General features: G+C 41.1%; 1 protein-coding gene across 2 annotated transcripts in view; it reads right to left on the bottom strand.

Annotated features, from left to right (window-relative positions):
- BACE2 (beta-secretase 2) overlaps window positions 1-22,349 on the bottom strand; it is a 54,978-nt gene that overhangs the window by 14,916 nt on the left and 17,713 nt on the right. For both annotated transcript variants that reach the window (XM_073360344.2, XM_073360351.2), the window contains exons 2-3: window positions 14,159-14,247; window positions 1,797-2,013 (exon numbers count right to left, since the gene is read on the bottom strand). In XM_073360344.2, the coding sequence (XP_073216445.1) occupies window positions 1,797-2,013; window positions 14,159-14,247 (306 nt within the window). The remainder of the gene's footprint in view (window positions 1-1,796; window positions 2,014-14,158; window positions 14,248-22,349) is intronic.

Genomic DNA, 22,349 nt, shown 5'->3' on the forward strand with positions numbered 1-22,349 from the left:
CAGATGATAAACTGCTTTAAGAATAATTTTAAATAGGTTTTGTAGAAACAAGCGAATCAATCACAAAATTCCCCTTCAGTGGACGAAGATGAATTTCTGACAACTGATCGATGAACAAACACTCCAGATTTAAATAATTAATTAAAAGGAAAACAGAACAGACAAACTTTTGTCATTTCCCTGTCTTTAGATATTTCTCACACACATTTTTATTCTTGGCCATTGATACATGCATCCAGAAGACAACAGTGTACTCATTGATTGCAGTATTGGCTCCTGACAAAGCCTACGCATTTCACTGCTAAAAGCACCGAAGGGCACTCAATTTCTGCAGAAGGATTTGCCATATATTGCATTGTGGGTCAGCAGAAGAATCAGGAATCAGTTTTCCCTGCCACTTTTCCACGATCAAATGGCAGCATTTTAGAGCTCAATCATCCAGCAGTTCAGATTTGAACGCTAATCTTCAGTTTCTAAATCTTACCTTCCTTCCTTTGGAATGGGTGGAATATCAAAATGCACCTACCACAATTAACTATTGGTTTAATAATTGCTGTCATACACTACATGTCTAGAGTGATACTGTGCCCTCACGCTAGCCTTTACAGTTTCTATAAAAGCAGTTAAGCTGAGCAGGTTTATATTGAGATATATCAGCTCTGCATTTCATAACACTTGGGTATTTGTTCAGCACACAGAACACTAGGGCCTGATCCTGTGAGGTGAGCACCCTTAGAACTTCACAAAACCAATGCCTTAATAAAAAGAGAGCAAAACCCTTAAGTATGTTATTTGCCTAATCAGCAATTTGAAAAAGAGCTCCCTTCCCTCCCTGCTACCCTCAGTGACAGCGCATTACAGTAAGGAAGGTTCAACTCAATGTAATTGCCATCCAATTACGTGTAAAGAATTCCAGTTCTGGTGGCAACTGATAACACATTTTACGTTATAAGTGGGCAAGTTTGAGTTTCTGGATTTCTCAGGGCAGCACAATGAATGTAGAGTTAAGGTAGTTTGGGTAGTCTGATTTTCATCTCCAGATCTCTAGAGTTATTGTAAATTTAACCTTTTTCCTCCAAATTTCCTGGCTTTTTAATAGTAGGGCTTTGTGTGGTTTATAAAAATAATACCCTATGCACGTTTTTTTCCTCTCTTACATTACAGATATACATACTCCAAATCTCAATGTATGTTTGGTTTTTGTTTGTTTGAAATAAAATCAGCAACATGGGGCTTTGCCTAGAACATGCATCAGCTTCCAAGCAAGCATAAAGAGATTCACCAAGAACGCTCCATGTCCTAGCCTTATATATATTAGGAGATGTGTGGCCTCCTACCAGACGTTACTTACCCGGGTGCTGTAGTATGTTCAACAGCCAAACCTTCCACTACTAGAAGATTGTTCAGGCCAAATGAGCAAAAACTGGGTCATCAGCCCCCAGACAAGCCTAAATCCTCATTGGGGGTAACAGCTCCATTTAGGTTTCAGAGTAGCAGCCATGTTAGTCTGCATTCGCAAGATGCTACAAGTACTCCTTTTCTTTTAGCTCCATTTAGGTTTGCTGGGATCTGCCAAACCTGATAGGCTCCCAGCGGACATGGCGTAACTGGCAGGAAGCCTTGACAATTTTGCTAAGGGCTTGTGGGGAGAAGGCGGGGGGGGGGGGAAGGACAAGGAGTCTAAAGCCTTTAGGGGAATGCTCCATGACATTTGAAAGCACCTCCCTTCATTACCCTGTTTTTATTTTTTGCTTTATTTTAATCATGAAAGGTGGGGTGGGGGGGGGGAGCCTTACCTTGGCTAAGGCATCATAAGCAAGTCCAAGGATTCCATGCCATTTAATCCCCGGTAAAAAGAAATTCTCTGAGTCCAGAATGGTAGCAATGTTGACAGTGTAAGTGCCATTGATTCCCTTTGGAATAGTAATGACATCAGTGCCAAGCACTCCAGTCCAACTTCCTTGAGTATACCGAACAGCGACATCAGTGCCTTGTGACTTATATGTACTTGACCTATACAACGGGGTGGGAGACAGAAGAGATGCTATAAAATAAATGAACTGCTCCTTTATCATGCAAATACTGTTTAACTTTTTTTTTTTTCATGAGTAGGAATAATTTAAAGTGACTTCTGGAAAACAAATCACATATACTCCAGGAGGATTGTCAGGGTAGAGAATGGAAAGAGAAATTGACCCCCTATTTTGGTATTTAACCCCTTCAGTGATTAAACTCTTCAGGATTTGAGATGGCTTTTTAATCGGGGATTGTACTAGACACTGTACAATAGGACCCGGATTCTGGTTGCACCAGTACCACTATAGAAACAAATAATAGTGCATTCAGTGAGAAGGTGGGTGAGGTAATATCTTTTATTGGACCAACTTCTGTTGGTGAGAGAGAGAGACAAGCTTTCAGGTTAGTTTCCCAGACCTGAGGAAGAGCTCTGTGTAAGCTTGAAAGCTCGTGTCTCTCACCAACAGAAGTTGGTCCAATAAAAGATATTACCTCACTCACCTTGTCTCTCTAATATCCTGGGACCAACACAGCTACACCACCACTGCAAACATTCAATTTACAGGAAACTGAATAGCTCTGTGTTCAAAACTGAAATGCCAAGCTAATTTAATAGTTTTAGACAGACACTTAATTAACGTTATTAAAAATTCCATTTTGGGTAAATAGGAATGTAATTCCTAGTTACATAGCAACAGAACATAAGTTATATGCATTTCAGAAAGTCTTAATTGTAATTCAAGGAAGGAGACAGATTTAATAGTGACTCATTGACTTACAGGAGGAGGGAGAAAAGTTCTGTATAGACTTAGAATCATAGAATATCAGGGTTGGAAGGGACCCCAGAAGGTCATCTAGTCCAACCCCCTGCTCAAAGCAGGACCAATTCCCAGTTAAATCATCCCAGCCAGGGCTTTGTCAAGCCTGACCTTAAAAACCTCTAAGGAAGGAGATTCTACCACCTCCCTAGGTAACGCATTCCAGTGTTTCACCACCCTCTTAGTGAAAAAGTTTTTCCTAATATCCAATCTAAACCTCCCCCACTGCAACTTGAGACCATTACTCCTCGTTCTGTCATCTGCTACCATTGAGAACAGTCTAGAGCCATCCTCTTTGGAACCCCCTTTCAGGTAGTTGAAAGCAGCTATCAAATCCCCCCTCATTCTTCTCTTCTGCAGGCTAAACAATCCCAGCTCCCTCAGCCTCTCCTCATAACTCATGTGTTCCAGTCCCCTAATCATTTTTGTTGCCCTTTGCTGGACTCTCTCCAATTTATCCACATCCTTCTTGAAGTGTGGGGCCCAAAACTGGACACAGTACTCCAGATGAGGCCTCACCAATGTCGAATAGAGGGGAACGATCACGTCCCTCGATCTGCTCGCTATGCCCCTACTTATACATCCCAAAATGCCATTGGCCTTCTTGGCAACAAGGGCACACTGCTGACTCATATCCAGCTTCTCGTCCACTGTCACCCCTAGGTCCTTTTCTGCAGAACTGCTGCCTAGCCATTCGGTCCCTAGTCTGTAGCTGTGCATTGGGTTCTTCCGTCCTAAGTGCAGGACCCTGCACTTATCCTTATTGAACCTCATCAGATTCCTTTTGGCCCAATCTTCCAATTGGTCTAGGTCCTTCTGTATCCTATCCCTCCCCTCCAGCGTATCTACCACTCCTCCCAGTTTAGTATCATCCGCAAATTTGCTGAGAGTGCAATCCACACCATCTTCCAGATCATTTATGAAGATATTGAATAAAACCGGCCCCAGGACCGACCCTTGGGGCACTCCACTTGATACCGGCTGCCAACTAGACATGGAGCCATTGATCACTACCCGTTGAGCCCGACAATTTAGCCAGCTTTCTACCCACCTTATAGTGCATTCATCCAGCCCATACTTCCTTAACTTGCTGACAAGAATACTATGGGAGACCGTGTCAAAAGCTTTGCTAAAGTCAAGAAACAATACATCCACTGCTTTCCCTTCATCCACAGAACCAGTAATCTCATCATAAAAGGCGATTAGATTAGTCAGGCATGACCTTCCCTTGGTGAATCCATGCTGGCTGTTCCTGATCACTTTCCTCTCATGCAAGTGCTTCAGGACTTGGGGCAACAGAAGTTTAGGAACAGCAAGTCAAAGAGAAGGGCAGAAGGAGTTCCGAAAGGAAGGAAGGAAGGGGCAAATCCACGCAGGGTTTTGGAAACTAGAAATGTTTTATGTTATTGGGTTTGGAGATTGACAAGGAGACAGATAAAGTGAGGTAAGATGAGGTTGGTACGGTCCTACTTCCTGAAGAAAGTCTGAATACAGCATTCTGAATGCTAACATTCAGGACTTGATTCTACACCACTAAAGTCAGTGGGAGTTTTGCCCTTGACTTCAATGAGAGCAGAATCAGGGCCCCACCAAGCACATGTGTGCAGGGCTGGTATCAGAAAATGGAATTGCCATAGCCTAGTGCTTTATTTTCAGACAGACATGCCAAAAGCCATTCTTTAAAAGCTAAAAGCGTAAGTCATATTTAGGAGCCTTGACAGAGTACTTAGGATTTTATTTTTTGAAGGCTCTGTTTCTAACAAGAACATAACCATCATTTCATGAACTTCACAATGATTTTTTTTTTTTTTTTTTTTAACATTACAGGAGAGCAATGAAACTTGAATTTCTTGCGATTGACTTTTGGTCCAATTTCCTGGCAATCAGTGTTTTAGTGCCAAATGACAGGGCTTAGTTTAGTTCAATACGTCTTTACCATCACAGAGTAAGAACCACCTTTGCTGGGAGCCTGTAAGTTAGTGAGTTTTATAGTGATGACTAAATATGTGTAAATACGTAAAATAGTATTATAATGTATAATTTAAATATATAGCAGTGAATATACATTAAAGACAAGCTGTGCTTGTTGAACCATCTGTATTTGGTTCTCAGCACACATTTATATTCAATTAAATATGAAGATGTGCTGGATGAAAATTTTTTGCATCAAAATCCAAAACCAAGCAAAATTCCCCTAACCTCCAGCGTTCATGGGAATCTTGAGGAAGAGTGCAGCGAGCCTATGCAACACAACACAGCAGCCTCTTCCAAAATTGTGCATTGTATCTTCGCAAATCACAGTGAAGTTGAATAGTTTACTTTACATGGTTTTTTAAATTATTATATATGAATAAAAATGGTCCAACCTCCAAGGACAGGAAAATTTTGAATTCATAACCTGATACCTTTCCCCCCCAAAATTGGGGGGAAAACCCCACCAAAATGGTTATCACATTAACATACCTCAGCACTTTTTTTCCTTGAGAACCAACATAGCTGTGAATATTTTTGTTACAAGGATTCCAGATTTTTTCCCCCTCCCAAGAGGCAAGTGGAAGCTGGTCAACTCACTTGCTTCCTTTCCTGTGAACTTACTCTGTAACAGGGCCTTCCGTAAGCTCAGCAGAGCCAGGGAAAAAACACATGAAACTTATTAGGTCAGTAGCAAGGAGTGTGGTGTATAAGGGACTGCATGAGCATCCAAGATTGCATAGGAGGCTCCCAGTTTTTCCATATAATCATGACATTCCCTAGAAAGGAGAACTCCTTTCATGCTCAGTGGAAAACTCCTTAAGAAACCCCAGCCTGGTCTGCGTGCGATTCCCACAGCCCTCGTTGAAGAGAAGGATGCAAAAGCTTTCTTTGGAGCTCAACCTCCAGTCCAAAAAGGGGGAAAGGCAAGCACTCTCAAGAAGCAGAGTGTCAGCTTTCTTGCATACCTAAACTTCTGGCCCATGAACAAAAGACCAAATTATAGTCTCAAATAAATACTGCCCTCCATCCACCCCTGCACAGGGGACCCCTGGCTATTTTGTTGGACTATAAAGCAGCCAAACTGCAGTTTTCAACTTAAAAATTTTCACTTAAATTTGAAGCCCTTATGCCTAGTGGTAGGGGAAAAGAAAAAAACCTAAACTCCATTCACAGATTCCCTAAAATTAAGGGCTGTCTAACCATTAAAGAGGTTAGGGTTAGGGTTAAAGGTCCGTAAGAGTCCATAATCCTCAAAAAGAAAAAAAAAAAAGGTGAACTAATGCACCACTCCTAGGGGCACTTCTTCAATGCCACTTTCCTAGTGTTACCTTTAGTACAGTACATACTGAAACTGTACTTTTCTCTTATCTTAATGGCACTTCTTTTCTAATGTACTTATGGATTTCTTTAGAAAGTCTGGCTACAGAGTCTATTCTTCTCTTCTCCATTAGGGAAAAAAGATCACTTCCTTCATGCATCTGAATTAGAGATATTCTTCTTTAATTGCAGTTTTATCCAGCACGCTCCCCTACAAATTTTGAAAATACCTGCTTCCAATAGCACATCTTCATGAACTTCCTGCCAGGTGTGTACCTCAGTCACTAAACATGTCCCAGAACCAGCTGAGCATCCGCTTTCCTTAAATTTCAGAAGCAGTCATACCACCTTTAACTTGTCACTGCTACAGTTGTGTTAACGTGATTGTGTATACCATTTGTACTGCACCTAGCACAATGGGGCACCTGATCCAGGGGTGAAAGTAAGTTTAGGGACTTATCGGTACAGGGCTGGGCTGGGGTCGGCTCTGGTCCCCAGAAGGGGCAGGGCCTCAGGCGGAAGGGGCGGGGCTGAGGGAGGTCAGAGCCAGCCCCGGCCCACCCTGTACCGGCAAGTGCCTCCTTCCCCCCTCCCTGGGGTAACAGTGGCAGCCAGGGGCTCTGGCAGTGGTTTAAAAGGGTCCTGGGTGGTAGCGGCGGCCAGAGCCCTGGGCCCTTTAAATCGTCCCCGGATTCCGCCGCTTCCCCAGGGCTCCGGGGATGGAGCTCCGACCGCCGCTACCACCCCGGGCCCTTTAAATCGTCCCCGGAGCCTGCCGGAGTCCTGGGGAAGCAGCGGCGGATCTCCGGGGACGATTTAAAGGGTCCAGAGCTCGGCCGCCGCTACCGCCCCAGGCCCTTTAAATCGCCACCCCAGCCCCGCCGCCACTACCCCAGGGCTCCGGCAGCAGGGCTCTGGAGGCAATTTAAAGGGCCGGGGGCTCCAGCCGCTGCTGGGAGCCGCAGGCCCTTTAAATTGCACCTGGGGAAGCCGATCCAGCCCGGGGCTTACCGGCTTACTTTCACCTCTGACCTGATCCCAAATGAAGTCTCAAAGCAGTATTGTAATATTAAAACAATTGTATAAAATCAAAATTGGGTCTGAATAATTGGCAATATTTATGAAGGAATCTGAAGGGGCTGTGGAAAGGGAGAGAAAAAAGGGGGCAGGTAAATTTGGGGGGGGCTTGTGTGGGACAACAGAGTATGGGAGAGCGTGAATTGGTGGGGCAGGGGCTGGGCGGATAAAGAAGGGGGCAAAAAAAAGTGTGAAAAATTACAGCTTTCCAAAACACCAGAGGACAGGAAGGATTAAGAAGAGAGAGTCCTTCTCTTCTTAGCAAGAAGTGAGATCTCCTTGTGTGAATGCATTTAAAGGTTGAATTTGAAGCTTGAAATGATCACACACAAATTAGGGGTGAAGGCTTCCATATAAAAAGCTGAAAAATACCTGAAGGCAAAAAAAAAAAAATCATTTATAAATGGTCACTGTTTTTAAGCCCCCTTTTTTAGGGGGAGGAGGGGAAGGGGGATGGGAAGAAGAGTAGAAAAATCATACTTCTGATTTCTGAATACATGTGGCTAGCAACATTGAGAGCATCTAACCCTTATTCTATAATTCACTTTCCCTCCTTTATTAGGAGAGTGACAACCCAGCAGCATCCTGGGATCTGATGACACCCTGGCGGAGGTAGTTTTATTCTATGGCATGTATATACACTTACTACATCTGCTCTGGACTGCATGACTAGAGTCAGCCAATATTTTCATCTGACTGATCCAAGAATGCTTTGACTTCTAGTAAGTTGTTCTAGTTCATGGTCCCAGTATTTTAAACTAACACAAAAAGAATCCTACACAAACCACATTGACCATGATTAGAAAATACAAGAGGCTCCAGCACTCCCTGAAAGGAGTGCACCGGAACTTCCGGGACAAATAAAGGGCCCTGACTTGCTTCCATGTAAAGCAACTATGGGGATTGTAGGGCCACTAGTGTTCTCCCTGCCAGCACATGGGACTGAAGCCCCCACAGTGTCTCCCTGTGATGCAGCCTATAGGAGCCTCCAGGCTCTTTCTAGGAGGCAGAAGGCACAAGCCGAGGAGGCAGCCAAAGCAGCAGGGCATGCACTTCAGGAGCACCACTGACACCAGCGCCTGCAGTTGATGGGCATTTTTTTTTGTGTTGATGATTTGTGAGGGAGGGGGCAATGACTCGATCTGGGGGAGGGAAGAGGGGAGGGAAATGAGTAACTGGGGAAGTGACTGAAATTATTTCAGAATTTACTGTTTTATGTTGCTAACAAAACAGAAAAAGTATATTAAAAGCTAAACCATTTGGAAGTCTTTTCTTAGTCCCCAATCCTGCACACCTCGGTAAACGGTTACACCCAGAGCCACATGGGCACTGCAGTCTGCTCAGATGTTACAGGATTTGGGCCTTAGACTAACCTCTTCTGTACTTGGAGTGTGCCTAGCATAACGTACATGCTACTGTAATATTTAAAAAACACATGCAGAGAAAAAAAAAACCCAAGAAGAATCAGTTTAATAAAAACAAAAAACACTTCAAGTTTGACCTCAGTCAAAAATGGAAATAAGCTGTGGTCTCATTTGAGTGCTAGTTGTGTACCCATCTTCAGTATTAAATAAAACATAACCCAGTACATGTCTTCCTTGAAAGCAGATCAGTTCAGGAGAAGATTCACTGGCAGAGCAATATGAGGAAAACCTAGCACCCAACATGTCTATGATCAGTACATGGAATTCTTTCATAATCCCCACTCGCCACTCAAAAATGCCACACCCAGACCCCACAAGCCAGTAAAACTAGGCAAAGAGAAAGTTTGCTTCATATTTTCCTGTAAATCCCCTACAGTCTCCACAGATCCAAGTCAATGTCTAAAGAAACTCAAACAATAGCAAAGAATGAGAGAATCAATGGATTGAACTATTTTAATGAAAAGTTGTTTCTGTCTCTTCTCCCACCCCCCTCCCCACCCCCCAATTACAAAAACATCAAAATGCCAAGCAGACCTTCAATCATTTCCCTTGTTGCCAATTCTTCCTCTAAGGCAAAAACCAAAACCAAAACCAAAAAAAAAAACAAACAAAAAAAAACAAAAAAAACAACCAACCCCCCACCAAAAAAACCAAAAACAACAAAACACACAAAAGCCACCAAACCAAAACAGTAAAACTCCTCATAAATCTCTTCCATGGTTTAAACTACTAAATATTTAGCCAAGAAGGCAAAGTTGGGTATTCTATTTGGACTCAGTTCTTCGGTGCATATGTCATTAAAACCATACAGGAATACTGTAAGGCAATGTGACTTACTTCTGCTTGTCCTTATGTATATTTTTAGCATGATGTCAATTAGATATAGCTAAAACAAGCTAGAAATAAAGCACAATTTTTTTTCCTTTTCTTTTGCCCAAACAGGGAGGACAATTAGCCATTGGAAAAAATTACCAAAGGTTGTGGTGGATTCTCCATCACTGACCATTTTAAAATCATGTTTTTCCAAAAGATATATGCTAGTTCAAACAGGAATGCTTTCAGGGAAGTCCTATGGCCCCTATCATGCAGGATGTCCAACTAGATGATCCCAGTGGTCCCTTCTGGCTGTAGACTCCATTTATGGATACTCCTGGCTCTCAATTTTTAGATATGTTCGACTGGGAAGTTAGATTTACCTCCCAAGTCCAAGGGATGATCAAGAACATGCATGCCCCAGTAGACGTTTCAGATCAGTTCTAATGCTTAGCTAACAAAACTGATAAGTTAAAAGGTTTTAGAGAAGAAAACTAGACGGATTTTCATGACCAAACAATTTGAAAAAAGTAACTTTATTTTTTTTTAAAGGATTAGTCTAATTGAAGACTCAACATGATATCTGAAATATATTAAACACCCCACACAACAGTTCAAGTAAATCCTTTGTGGAAAAGTAGCAAGCTACATTCACCAACAAGTATTTTTTGAACAGCATGAGAAAAAGAATGTTAAGAACTTTTTTCTTGACAATTCACTTGCAAAAGGTTCAAGTGGTTTCCATCCATTACCAGAGAACATTCTCACTATCCCACTTTAGGATTACTGAAACAGATCCTTATGGATGATAATTTACATACTAAACTAAGAGTAGTTGAACTATTAACTTTTCAAATGAAAGACTGTCAGAGCACCTCATAATCCCCAGCGTGTACTGCTGTTGTTTAATGGAATTGAAATTGCATGAGATATAATTGATGGGGAGGAGGGATTTGAAATTTTTTTTATTTTGTTTTAGAGCAATACAAATAGGCCCCCATCTTTAACCTCTGTAAACTGCAATGGGGTGGAATCCTGCTCCCACTGACATCAACTGTAAAGCTCTCCTTGCCTTCAATGGGACCAGGATTCCACCCACAGTATGTCTATGCTTTAAAGAAGTGTTTGGAATTAGAAACGTGCGATCTATCCATGTTCATATGTTCAAAATGCTTGTGCTACAAAGTCTTATATTATGTTGTCAAGGTTCCTCCCCCACTCTGAACTCTAGGGTACAGATGTGGGGACCTGCATGAAAAACCTCCTAAGCTTATCTTTACCAGCTTAGGTCAAAACTTCCCCAAGGTACAAAATATTCCACCCGTTGTCCTTGGACTGACCGCTACCACCACCAAACTAATACTGGTTACTGGGGAAGAGCTGTTTGGACGCGTCCTTCCCCCCAAAATACTTCCCAAAACCTTGCACCCCACTTCCTGGACAAGGTTTGGTAAAAAGCCTCACCAATTTGCCTAGGTGACTACAGACCCAGACCCTTGGATCTTAAGAACAATGAACAATCCTCCCAACACTTGCACCCCCCCTTTCCTGGGAAATGTTGGATAAAAAGCCTCACCAATTTGCATAGGTGACCACAGACCCAAACCCTTGGATCTGAGAACAATGAAAAAGCATTCAGTTTCTTACAAGAAGACTTTTAATAAAAATAGAAGTAAATAGAAATGAAGAAATCCCCCCTGTAAAATCAGGATGGTAGATATCTTACAGGGTAATTAGATTCAAAAACATAGAGAACCCCTCTAGACAAAACCTTAAGTTACAAAAAAGATACACAGACAGAAATAGTTATTCTATTCAGCACAATTCTTTTCTCAGCCATTTAAAGAAATCATAATCTAACACATACCTAGCTAGATTACTTACTAAAAGTTCTAAGACTCCATTCCTGGTCTATCCCCGGCAGAAACCAGCATATAGACAGACAGACAGACCCTTTGTTTCTCTCCCTCCTCCCAGCTTTTGAAAGTACCTTGTCTCCTCATTGGTCATTTTGGTCAGGTGCCAGCGAGGTTACCTTTAGCTTCTTAACCCTTTACAGGTGAGAGGAGCTTTCCCCTGGCCAGGAGGGATTTCAAAGGGGTTTACCCTTCCCTTTATATTTATGACATATGTTTAGTTAGGATTTGTTGAATGTTTTTGTTCCTCTCTGTATTCCCTCAGTGTCACCTACCTTTTGTTAACTATCTCCCAGGAGTGAGTCACAGTTGTGGTTCTTTTAGTGAAACTCATTACAAGCACAGCAAAGAGCAACCTTAGCCCTGGATTTCAATGTCCATTTTTTCTGCCAAGTGTTTTTCAAAGATAACATACACAAAACACCGACGTGTAATTACAACCTTCAAGTGTTTTGTATGGCAATTCTTAGGATGGTGTTGGGTGGGTGGTAGATTTGTTTTAAAATGGTCCTAAATCCTAGAGATAAGACCTGTCCCTACAGATACTAAGAAGTCCCTGGGGAAGAGAAGGAGGGCAAGGAAGGATCCCCTCCTCCCCCCGGGTCTGTTGGCCATGAAGTCTCCTCATAACCCAGTCCTCACCTACCAGCCTGTGAAACGAGTCCCTAAGCTTCTGACATCCTACAGTCTATACAAAAAGGGAGACTCCACTCTCTGCAGGTCCTCAAGATAGGGGATCGTTTGCTACACAGTCTAGGAGGGATATGGGAATTAGGCTCTCCTCTTGTGAGCCTCTGGATGTTTGCAGGACTGGGGCTGTTTTAAGGCCTTCTGGGGCAGAGGCAAGAAAGAGCATGGTTTACTGGAGGATTGGGGATCAACAAACCCGGAGGGTGTAGGGTAAGAGGAAAACCTCCTTCCCCATTCTACCACTGCTCCCCAGCCCCCATGGAGGGGGTAGGTCCTACTTCCTCCCTTCCTCCTCTGCTCCCACCCTTTGAGCCTTACGATACTAATCAATGCCTCCCACAACCCCCACCTCATGGCTCTCACAGGAGGGCTGGAATTGGCCGTCCTGCTTAGCTTCTGAAAGCTTACTGTGGGGGGAGGAGGGAGAATGAGGATTTCCCCTCATTCACAAAGCAAGAATAGAGCTGAAATTTTTCAGTCAAAACTTTTTCGGCCAAAAAATGCAGATCGAGCGACATTTAAACATTTTGCAGACATTCACGTCAGCTTTGCTGACTTGTTCATGTAGAAAAAACAAAAAATAATTCCCAAACAGTAGAAGACTTTCCTTTAGACATTTTAAAACAAAACATTTTGATTATTTTTAATTCAAAACAGCTTCTGATTTAGAAACTTCCTTCAAATTTAATACATTTTAAGACATTAAAAATGCTCTAAATCCAAGTGAAATGTTTGGTTTGACCCACAATGATTTTTTTTGCCTAGTTTTTCTGATTTGCCAGCAAAGCGAAAATATGTTATTTGCACAGCTTTACTCAGGAAGCAATCAGGTGATATCTTCCCCATAACATTTATATCCTCCTTAAAACCATTACTGAACAGGGGTTCTTCAGTTGGCATACAAGGACTCCAATATTAAGAATGACAGGGAGAGCACTGAAGAGGAAATATTGTTAGATGATAAATCAAAATTTACAGAAAGACAGAGTAAGAAAAATGCTGCTTCAGAACAGGCTTTGATTTAAAGACATTTACACTGTATATTTTGACACAACGTTGACAAGTCACATTTTAATGGTTATAAAGCTTTTACTTTTTGAATCTCGATGTCTACTGTCATTAAATAATTCTCTAACCACCCCCATAAGGTCCCACAACTGTGAAAATTTAAATATAATAAAAATTGCAATGCATAAGTTTTCACAACTATTAAAATTAAAAATAAAAATTTTAAAAATGCTTAAAAATAAACATTGATATCACAGTTGCCAACTTTCACGCGGTAAATAAGCACACCAACTTTAACAATAAACCAAAAATCAAGCTAATCCCAAATTAATCCCATTTTACAACAAGGCCAAAACAAGCCAATCCCTAAGAACTCCAACTCTCTATGTGATTAGATGCCCCCAATGTGCAGTCTGGGACTGTGGTGGGCCCCTTGGCACCCCGACTCTCTTCCTCCTCCCCTTAACTCTGCTTGCTGGGAGCCTTAAAAAAAAAAAAAAAGCTACAAGCCAAAAAACTAGCCAACAAGCAACTCACAAGCCAATTAAGCCAAAAACAAGCCCAATTTCTGCAGTTTTTTTGTGGGTTTGGCATGTCTGATTGATATCAGTCAAAATGATAAAAAAAGTAAAAGTGAAATTCTGGCAAACCTAGATATAGTTGCATCTTTTTGCAGAAACCTACCTAAAATAATTTAAACTAAGAAGAAAAAATGGTGAAAACAGCCAAACCCTGAGATGACAAGGCCTGAGGCCATTTCAATTAATCTTGAAGCTTATCTTGATCTTGTATTTGGTGCCTGGATTCTAGAGCATGTGGTATTGTACAAGTAATTTAGGGTCAGATTAAAAAAAAAAACAAACAAACAACCACCTCATGCCGCAAGTAGCTTCACTGAAATCTGTGGAACCAGTTGTAGAGTAAGGAGATACTCAGCATGAGGAAAGGTGGTAGACACTCGTGCTAAAAACAAGAGACATATACACCACATTCAGCAATCAACTGCAATAGAAGCCCATCCACCTGCTTTGCATTGTCTTTTCCATATACAGTCCAGCACCCAGGACATTCAATCCTATTCAAAGAGTTTTATGAAGATACTTACTCCTTTGTATTGAAGTACAATGTTACATCAGGGTTTGGGGCAGCTGCGACTGCAAAATTACTGCTTCCAGTGTCAACCAGAATATTTAACTGCAAAACCAGAAAAGAAAGGGGGTTTTGTTTTCATATTAAATTTAAACTTAGATGAAAACATAAGTACAATCTTAAATTTATAAACGGAGATGAATATTCTTGTGGAGAATAAACTCAAACATTTATGCAAAAATCACCGTAAGGGAAGATATATTGTTGTGACCTTTCATCAAATTAGCCCACTACAGTAAAATGCTTTGACGAATCCACATGTCTACAAAGGAAGGGGAGAGGGAACAGCAGTAGAGCACTGAAACAATAATTCAAGAAGGAGATACATTCAATGCTTTCCACAAATATCTTTTAAGGATCAAATTCATTCTGAATTGTTAGTATGCTGTAACTCACGAAAGCTTATGCTCAAATAAATTGGTTAGTCTCTAAGGTGCCACAAGTACTCCTTTTCTTTTTGCGAATACAGACTAACACGGCTGTTACTCTGAAACCTGCCATTATGTATAGTTCTAGGCAGCCTGTTGCCTGTAGAGAGACACCTTGAATAAGGTACTAACTACTGAACAAAGAGCTATAAACAGCTGCAATCACTGTTTGCACCCAGTTCACTTGAAAAGTACATCTGCAATTGGAGCTGACTACAGGGGAAACAGACTAGGTTCTCAAACTTCCTTGCGCAACGACCCCTTTCCGACAACAAAAATTACTACATGACCGCAGGAGCGGGGACTAAAGCTTGAGCCCGAAGTGATGGAGGGAGGAGGGGGGAAACTTGGGCTTTGGCCCACAGCATGTCTAACGCCAGCCCTGGAGACTCCATTAAAATGGGGTTGCAATCCACTTTGGGGTCCCGACCCACAGTTTGAGAACCACTGGACTAGGATCTTGCAGCCTGGCTCCACCTATGAAGCTCTTCTGCATTTGAATTTCATTTTACTCCTTGGCTCCTGCTAAACCTTGGGAAAAAAAGTGTTAAAAAGGGGAAGAGATATAAACACTTAGGGTTACTCTTGAGTTTATGTAGTACCTGATCCTGTGGACAGACACATTTAACTTTAGGCACACAAGTAGTCAGTGGAACTATATGCATGCTTAAAGTTAAGCACATGTATAAGTGTTGTCAGGATTGGCTGGAGGGATAAAGATAGGGATAAAGGATTGGCTGGAAGAGATCAAGGGCATATGTTAATAGCCTGGGCTTGAAAATGTGGCCATTGTATAATCGATGTAAACGGAGGCGGTAGTTGGGGGGGGGGGAAAGGATTCCCAATGTAGCGCAATTAAAATATCAGATATGTTAGAATTTATGGAGTTTTTGCCCCAGGACTCGTTGGTAGCAGAACTAAGGGGAGATGAACGTTTCCTCTTACTCAAAAGATGAGATAAATAAAACACAGATTTCAAATATCTATAGCACAAGCAGCCGAGAGAGATCGGGGAATGGGAAAGAAAAGTCCCAGGTTAGAAGTGGGAGAGGAAGTGAAGAAACAAGGATAAAATATGGGGGAAGCAGGAGCATTAGGACATAGATTAAAAAATAAATAAATAAAAGGTAGAGTTTGGGTCAAGATATTTTAGTTCACAGTTCATCCTGAAATGATCGTTTTAGCAACATTGAGTAGAAATGTTCCAAAATCAGAAATTCTCCAAAGTTAACCTTTCAAGAACACCATCATTAAATGACCTTACGATTTGTCACTTTCAAACTTGCATTGGGAGTGCACCTCAGTTAACTTTTATTGGGCAGTCACTGGCAAGTCCAAGAAGCATATTTAAAAAATAAAAATGTTTCCATTCTCACTTTCTTGGGTAACTTTAGTTTACCTAGTTAATAAATGATATGGGATTGAACAGATAAGTAGAGATAAAATAACTGACCATCAGTCTATGGCACAATGTTCTGAACTGCTCACTTGTTGACAGAATAACTTATCCTCATTGCTATCAACACCAAAAGCATTCAAAAAAATCACAGGTAAGTTAAAATAATAGCTTTTGGATACTTTTTACTTGCCTTCTGGTTTCTCAGACTTTGGGGTACATTTAGATTATGTTTTCAAGCTTTATTCTGTAACCACAAGAGCTAGAAACTTACTTTTTCCCTAAAAAATGAAAGCTGAAATACTCATACTCACTTGATTCCCAGAGCTGAGGCTTTAAGAAAAACATTATGTATGACTGGCAATAAAATAATGATCTGACAAACTGTATCCTTCATTTAACCAATGGCTTGGAATAACGTCTTACAATTTATCTAGAGAGAACAACAATTTTATACTATTTTTCTTTACAGTAGAAATGAGTATTCTTTCCAGAAAGAAATGGCTATAGTGACTAAGCCCGTTAGAAACAACACATTTTACCTCGGGGGGGGGGGTCTGCATATAGAACTGGGTAAATAATGGATTGGTTCAGTGGCAATTCCCCCCAAAATTGAAAAAATAAATTTATTTTGAAACAAAACATTTTGTTCAACCTGAAATGAAACATTTCATTTGGATTCCAAGCATTTTTACATTTATAGATATAATAAACAATTTCAAAACAAAGAGTAAATCTGAAATAAAACAATTTAAACATTTCATTTCAAATGTGTTGAAATTAAATTTTAAAAAGGTTTTTTTTTTTAAAAAAAAAACAACCCTGAAACAATTTGGTGTAACTGACACAAATTCACAAAATGTTTTGGTCTCACCAAACCTGCATTTTTTGTTGAAAAAAAACATTTCAGTTGAAAAATTATGTCCAGCTCTAGATGCAAGACTTCAAATTAATTAGTGTTTCTCAAACAATTTGTGATCCTTGAGTGAAGTAATATTATATGTGTATGTGTTGTCTTGACATCAGTAAAACGCATGGCACCATACATGGAGGAAGAGTTTAATTTAAAAATCAAAAATCACAAAAGCTCATATATGAAAGATACTTTAAAACCCCAGAAAGGCAGCACCACACAATTCATGAATCCCTGAATAAAAGGCAATTTTACTGCCTACTTCACTGAGCAGTACAGGATTCACTCTGTCTGGTTCTTAAACAAAGAAAAAAAAATCCCCCCTAAAATACAAAGAACAGTAGTAGAACACAAAAAAGTCGCAAGCCCACTCTAGTATAACCAGCATTCACATGACAAATTGCTATTCAAACTCATTCTGCATCTATATATTTATGCATAACTAGACACAGACAGCTAATACAAACACGGATATTGTAGACTTCACAATAGATCCAGTGAGTAGTGGAACATTTTGGGATGGGTGTAAATTACTGAGTTTTCTTTTTTAGGTCTGCAGTTCCTTACAGCTCCTTCACATCTCATCATGAAGAAAACCCTTTCTGCATTGCCAAATATTGAAGCCTACTTTACATTGCACTGTACATTGCCAATATAACAGAAGCAGCTTGCCGTTCACACTGAAAGCTAGAGTTATCATTGTTACTTATGTGCGGGTATCCAACAACCACCATGTTTTGTCATGAAGTGTCAGAGGAATTTATTGAGAAATCCAAGAGCATAGTAACACAACTGAACAGAAACACAAACAAAAGATTATAAGTTAGCAAGACTGCTAAAGTGCAAAGCATTATTTAAGAAAAAAAAAAAAAGACATGATTGTTTGCTCCTATTTGATGTATAAAGGAAAGCCTGAAAGGGTTTTTTTTAATTGCTGTTTCTAACTTCAATTTCATATATATATATATAAGAAGGTAGAAGCTACTTTTTCCTTTGTAGGTCACCTTTAATAGAACTGTAAGACATGCAATGAACATCTATAGGGACACTTGAGTGTTATTTTGTTGGATTTAAGTCCCTATGCAGAGGTGGATTAAGGTTTTGTGGGGCCTTGGGCCAGATCAACTGGGGGTCCCTCCCCACCCCTTCCATTTGCAGTCCCCAGTTCCCCTGCCCAGCACTCCTGCCGGGGCGTGGGAGCTTGCCCCACTCCACCCTCCCAGCACTCCTTCCGGGGAATGCGGGTGCCCATTTTTCTGGGGCCCTCCAATTGGCTGGGGCCCCATTGGCCCAGTGGCTAATTCACCACTGGTCCGATTCATGTTGGGTTGACCACGATGAGGATTACACTAAGAGCATCTAATCCAAAAAGCAGACAAGGTAGTGACATTTTTCTTTGCCATGCCAAATTTGAACATGACATTTTACACACTATTCTTTGTAGCTCTTTTGCTGAAGACACAATAATATAAAATGCCATCAAGTTGTGCTAGTAAAGAGAAATAAAACAAAGCCATAAATGTATTTAAAATCCCATATGCTAAACATGTTATGACATAGTGAGGAGGAAGGCTATACATTTATATGGCACAATCTATATTTGTTCTGAATTGGCCAAGATATTAAACCCAGGCAAAATGTCTATTAGGGAGTTAAAATCCCTGCCAATACATCATTTAAAGGATTCCCCAAATCTCCCAGTATTTGGGTTTTGATCCAACATCAAGCAGAGTTTTCTGTATATTGCTCTACTTCAATTTAAAACAAAAGATGTAATGATTTGGGGAAGCTATTCACTACTTATGAATTCTGGCTCATTTTATGAAGTTGCTGTGCCATTTAGTGTGTTTCAGCATATGCGGAATCAACCATCTGCTTTCAGAGCTGGTATCATATGTCTCCCAGATCTGGGACAATCCCAAGTCATTAACCTGAATAGCTCCCATTCAAATGGGAGTACCTTTGAACAATAGCTAAAGCCTACAAAATGGCTTTAGCTAAAGCCTAAAAGATGGCTAAAGCCTACAAAAACCAGTTTGACCCAGCTTGTCTGCAGGAAGAGGCGATGGAATTCCCCCAGAAGGTGAACAAAAAAGCCAGTTATCCCCACTAGCATACAGAGGTGGAGAAATTGATGAAGTACTCACAGAGGGACTCAATGGGGCAGGTTGCTTGAGCAAGAGGAAACCTCTTTGATCAGATGGAGCTGAAGGACATTGACTGCTGGAGTCACAGAGAAAGACTCCATACGTTCTGGAGGAGAAGCCATGAGCTGGAGGAGTACAGTCCAACACAGGGGACTTGGAACCTTGAAAGAATACTGACCCTAATTCCAAAGAACATTCAAGAGTGATGAGGAAACCAAGTCAGGGAATGGCCTACAGTGTTTATATTTTACCTGGAGCTGTATCTCTTGTGCTGTCTGAAGTAAAACCAGCGATTTTTTTAGAAACTCCTTTGCAAAGTGTGTCTATTTCCTTTAACGATAAAGTGTCCCAGAATGATTAAACAGTAAACCAGAATGCCCATGAGAGGGAGCTCTCGGAAATGTGTATGCATAAGCTACTGGGGTCTTGCAGAGGTAGGCAGTGGTCCTGGGGGCCCAGGCAGGTAGGCCATGGAGTCCCACTTCCAGAAGGGGTACCAGACAGGAAGTGTGCCAGAAATGCCAGTTTACCCAGTGACCAAGGGGAGCTTACAGGCACAAAGTCCCAGCATGCGGGTACAAAACCAGCAGCCGGGTGAGTATTCTGGGAAGCTTGACCAGGGTTGTGACAGACTTACCAGAGTGCCTTTAGGAGTTTTTGTTTTTTAAAAAACCCTCTCCATTGATTAATATCAGTTTTAGAAGCTACAAAACATTTGACTATTGATTTGTTGTCTTTTTCCATCTGGCAACACCTCAGTCATCTCTGGTTCTGATCTCTGTCCCACTTATTTGCTAGAACATGTGGTGTTCCTATAGTATCATTATTGATAGTTAAGTGAAGTACTGATAATGCCCAAGCATGGGAGCTAAATACTCAAACGTGCAGACATCAGCCAGCCCTTCAGGAAACCGTATCCTGCCAATCACTGAGTGTCATAAATATAAAGGGAAGGGTAAACCCCTTTGAAATCCCTCCTGGCCAGGGGAAAGCTCCTCTCACCTGTAAAGGGTTAAGAAGCTAAAGGTAACCTCGCTGGCACCTGACCAAAATGACCAATGAGGAGACAAGATACTTTCAAAAGCTGGGAGGAGGGAGAGAAACAAAGGGCCTGTGTCTGTCTGTATGCTGGTTTCTGCCAGGGATAGAGCCTTAGAACTTTTAGTAAGTAATCTAGCTAGGTATGTGTTAGATTATGATTTCTTTAAATGGCTGAGAAAAGAATTGTGCTGAATAGAATAACTATTTCTGTCTGTGTATCTTTTTTGTAACTTAAGGTTTTGCCTAGAGGGGTTCTCTATGTTTTTGAATCTAATTACCCTGTAAGATATCTACCATCCTGATTTTACAGGGGGGATTTTTTTATTTCTATTTACTTCTATTTTTTATTAAAAGTCTTCTTGTAAAACACTGAATGCTTTTTCATTGTTCTCAGATCCAAGGGTTTGGGTCTGTGGTCACCTATGCAAATTGGTGAGGCTTTTTATCCAACATTTCCCAGGAAAGGGCGGGGTGCAAGTGTTGGGAGGATTGTTCATTGTTCTTAAGATCCAAGGGTCTGGGTCTGTAGTCACCTAGGCAAATTGGTGAGGCTTTTTACCAAACCTTGTCCAGGAAGTGGGGTGCAAGGTTTTGGGAAGTATTTTGGGGGGAAGGACGTGTCCAAACAGCTCTTCCCCAGTAACCAGTATTAGTTTGGTGGTGGTAGCGGCCAGTCCAAGGATAACGGATGTAATATTTTGTACCTTGGGGAAGTTTTGACCTAAGCTGGTAAAGATAAGCTTAGGAGATTTTTCATGCAGGTCCCCACATCTGTACCCTAGAGTTCAGAGTGGGGGAGGAACCTTGACACTGAGTCTCTCAACATTTCGTATGTTCTTGAAAAGGCAAATGAGAAGGCAGCGATCATTCAAGTTCAGATGCACTGGAACCCTCCCATAGATCTGCTACCTGCTTGGGTCCTGGCTTTCTTTTAGACTTGAGCCCACACTAGTCAGAGTTATTAGTGATCTCTTGCTGGTTTTAGATGGGGGAAACCTGGTCATTCCCCACTTTCTACCACCTGGCACCCCTCACTGGAGTTCTCAGCACAAACTAATCACAGTACAGTTCTGATGCAAACTAGTGACAGGTTACCGTGCCCTCTCCACTTCTCTGAAACTGCTCCCACCAACATTTAACACAACCTTTTCCTGGTCAAGTCCCAGGACCTGCACTCCACTCTCATAGACCCCGCTGCTGCTTTCGATGCTATTTGTTGTATAATCCATATGAAACCACAGCTGATCTTTGATTCTGAAGACTGGACTGTGCAAATAGTTTTTTTTGTTTGTTTTAAGTCTGCTACTGCCTTCAAACTAGTGGACCTGATCCTTTTAGTTGCAGCGGCAGAGGTTTATACTTTTAGATCGAAAGGTCACACGTTCAATTTCTTGTGGCCTTGTCTTTACTGAGGTGTTGGTGGGGAAGGGAGCTTGGTAGGTAAATTCTTACCTCAAGGTAAAAATCCTAGTGACGACAAGGCATTTTGTAGTTTTCACCTGAGTTAGCAGGTTGAGTTGAAACACTTAACTTGACCTGCTAAATTATGGAAAAACTATGAACTGTCTGGTCTTCACTAGGCTTTTACCTCAATTTAAGAACCTACCCCCTCACCCCAGTGAAGATACAAAGAACCATTCAGGAGTTGTTACAGTCACACACTGCTCAAAACTTGTCCTCCCTTGCTCTCACGCTTCCTACTTCTCCTGCTTCAAATACGATTTATAGTCCTACTCTCTTGCTAGAGTGTGCCCATACAATACGCTTATTCAAGGGGCTGCTCCCCACCTTTAGGGACTATTCCCTTAATATGTATAGAAACTCCAATGCTTGCACAAGTGAGAAGCTTAGTTAGTAAAGTAGTACACTCTGACACATGCAAGTCTCATGAGACACTAAAAGTCTACCATAATTGAAAAAACCCAAACATGTAGCATTAATTCATCTCTTATTTTGTTTTACACATCTGTAATCAACCTGACTAGAAGTAATTTTCTAAACAATACATTAAATGAGGGAAAACAGTTAGGTTTGTAGTTAGTGATTAGCAGCCAGAAATCGTTTGGATAACACTTTTTAAAAAAAAAAAAGAAAAGCTGCTTAATAGATAGGAAAATTAGCAGCCAATTTAAATACTGCCTCATTTAACACAATGATTCCTAATTACTTCATCAGCCCATCTGGTAAGAATTGCTTGCAACCATCAAACAAGACAGAAAATG

This window comes from Lepidochelys kempii, chromosome 1 (assembly GCF_965140285.1).
Source record: "Lepidochelys kempii isolate rLepKem1 chromosome 1, rLepKem1.hap1, whole genome shotgun sequence".
In the NCBI taxonomy this organism is placed as follows: Eukaryota; Metazoa; Chordata; order Testudines; family Cheloniidae; genus Lepidochelys; species Lepidochelys kempii.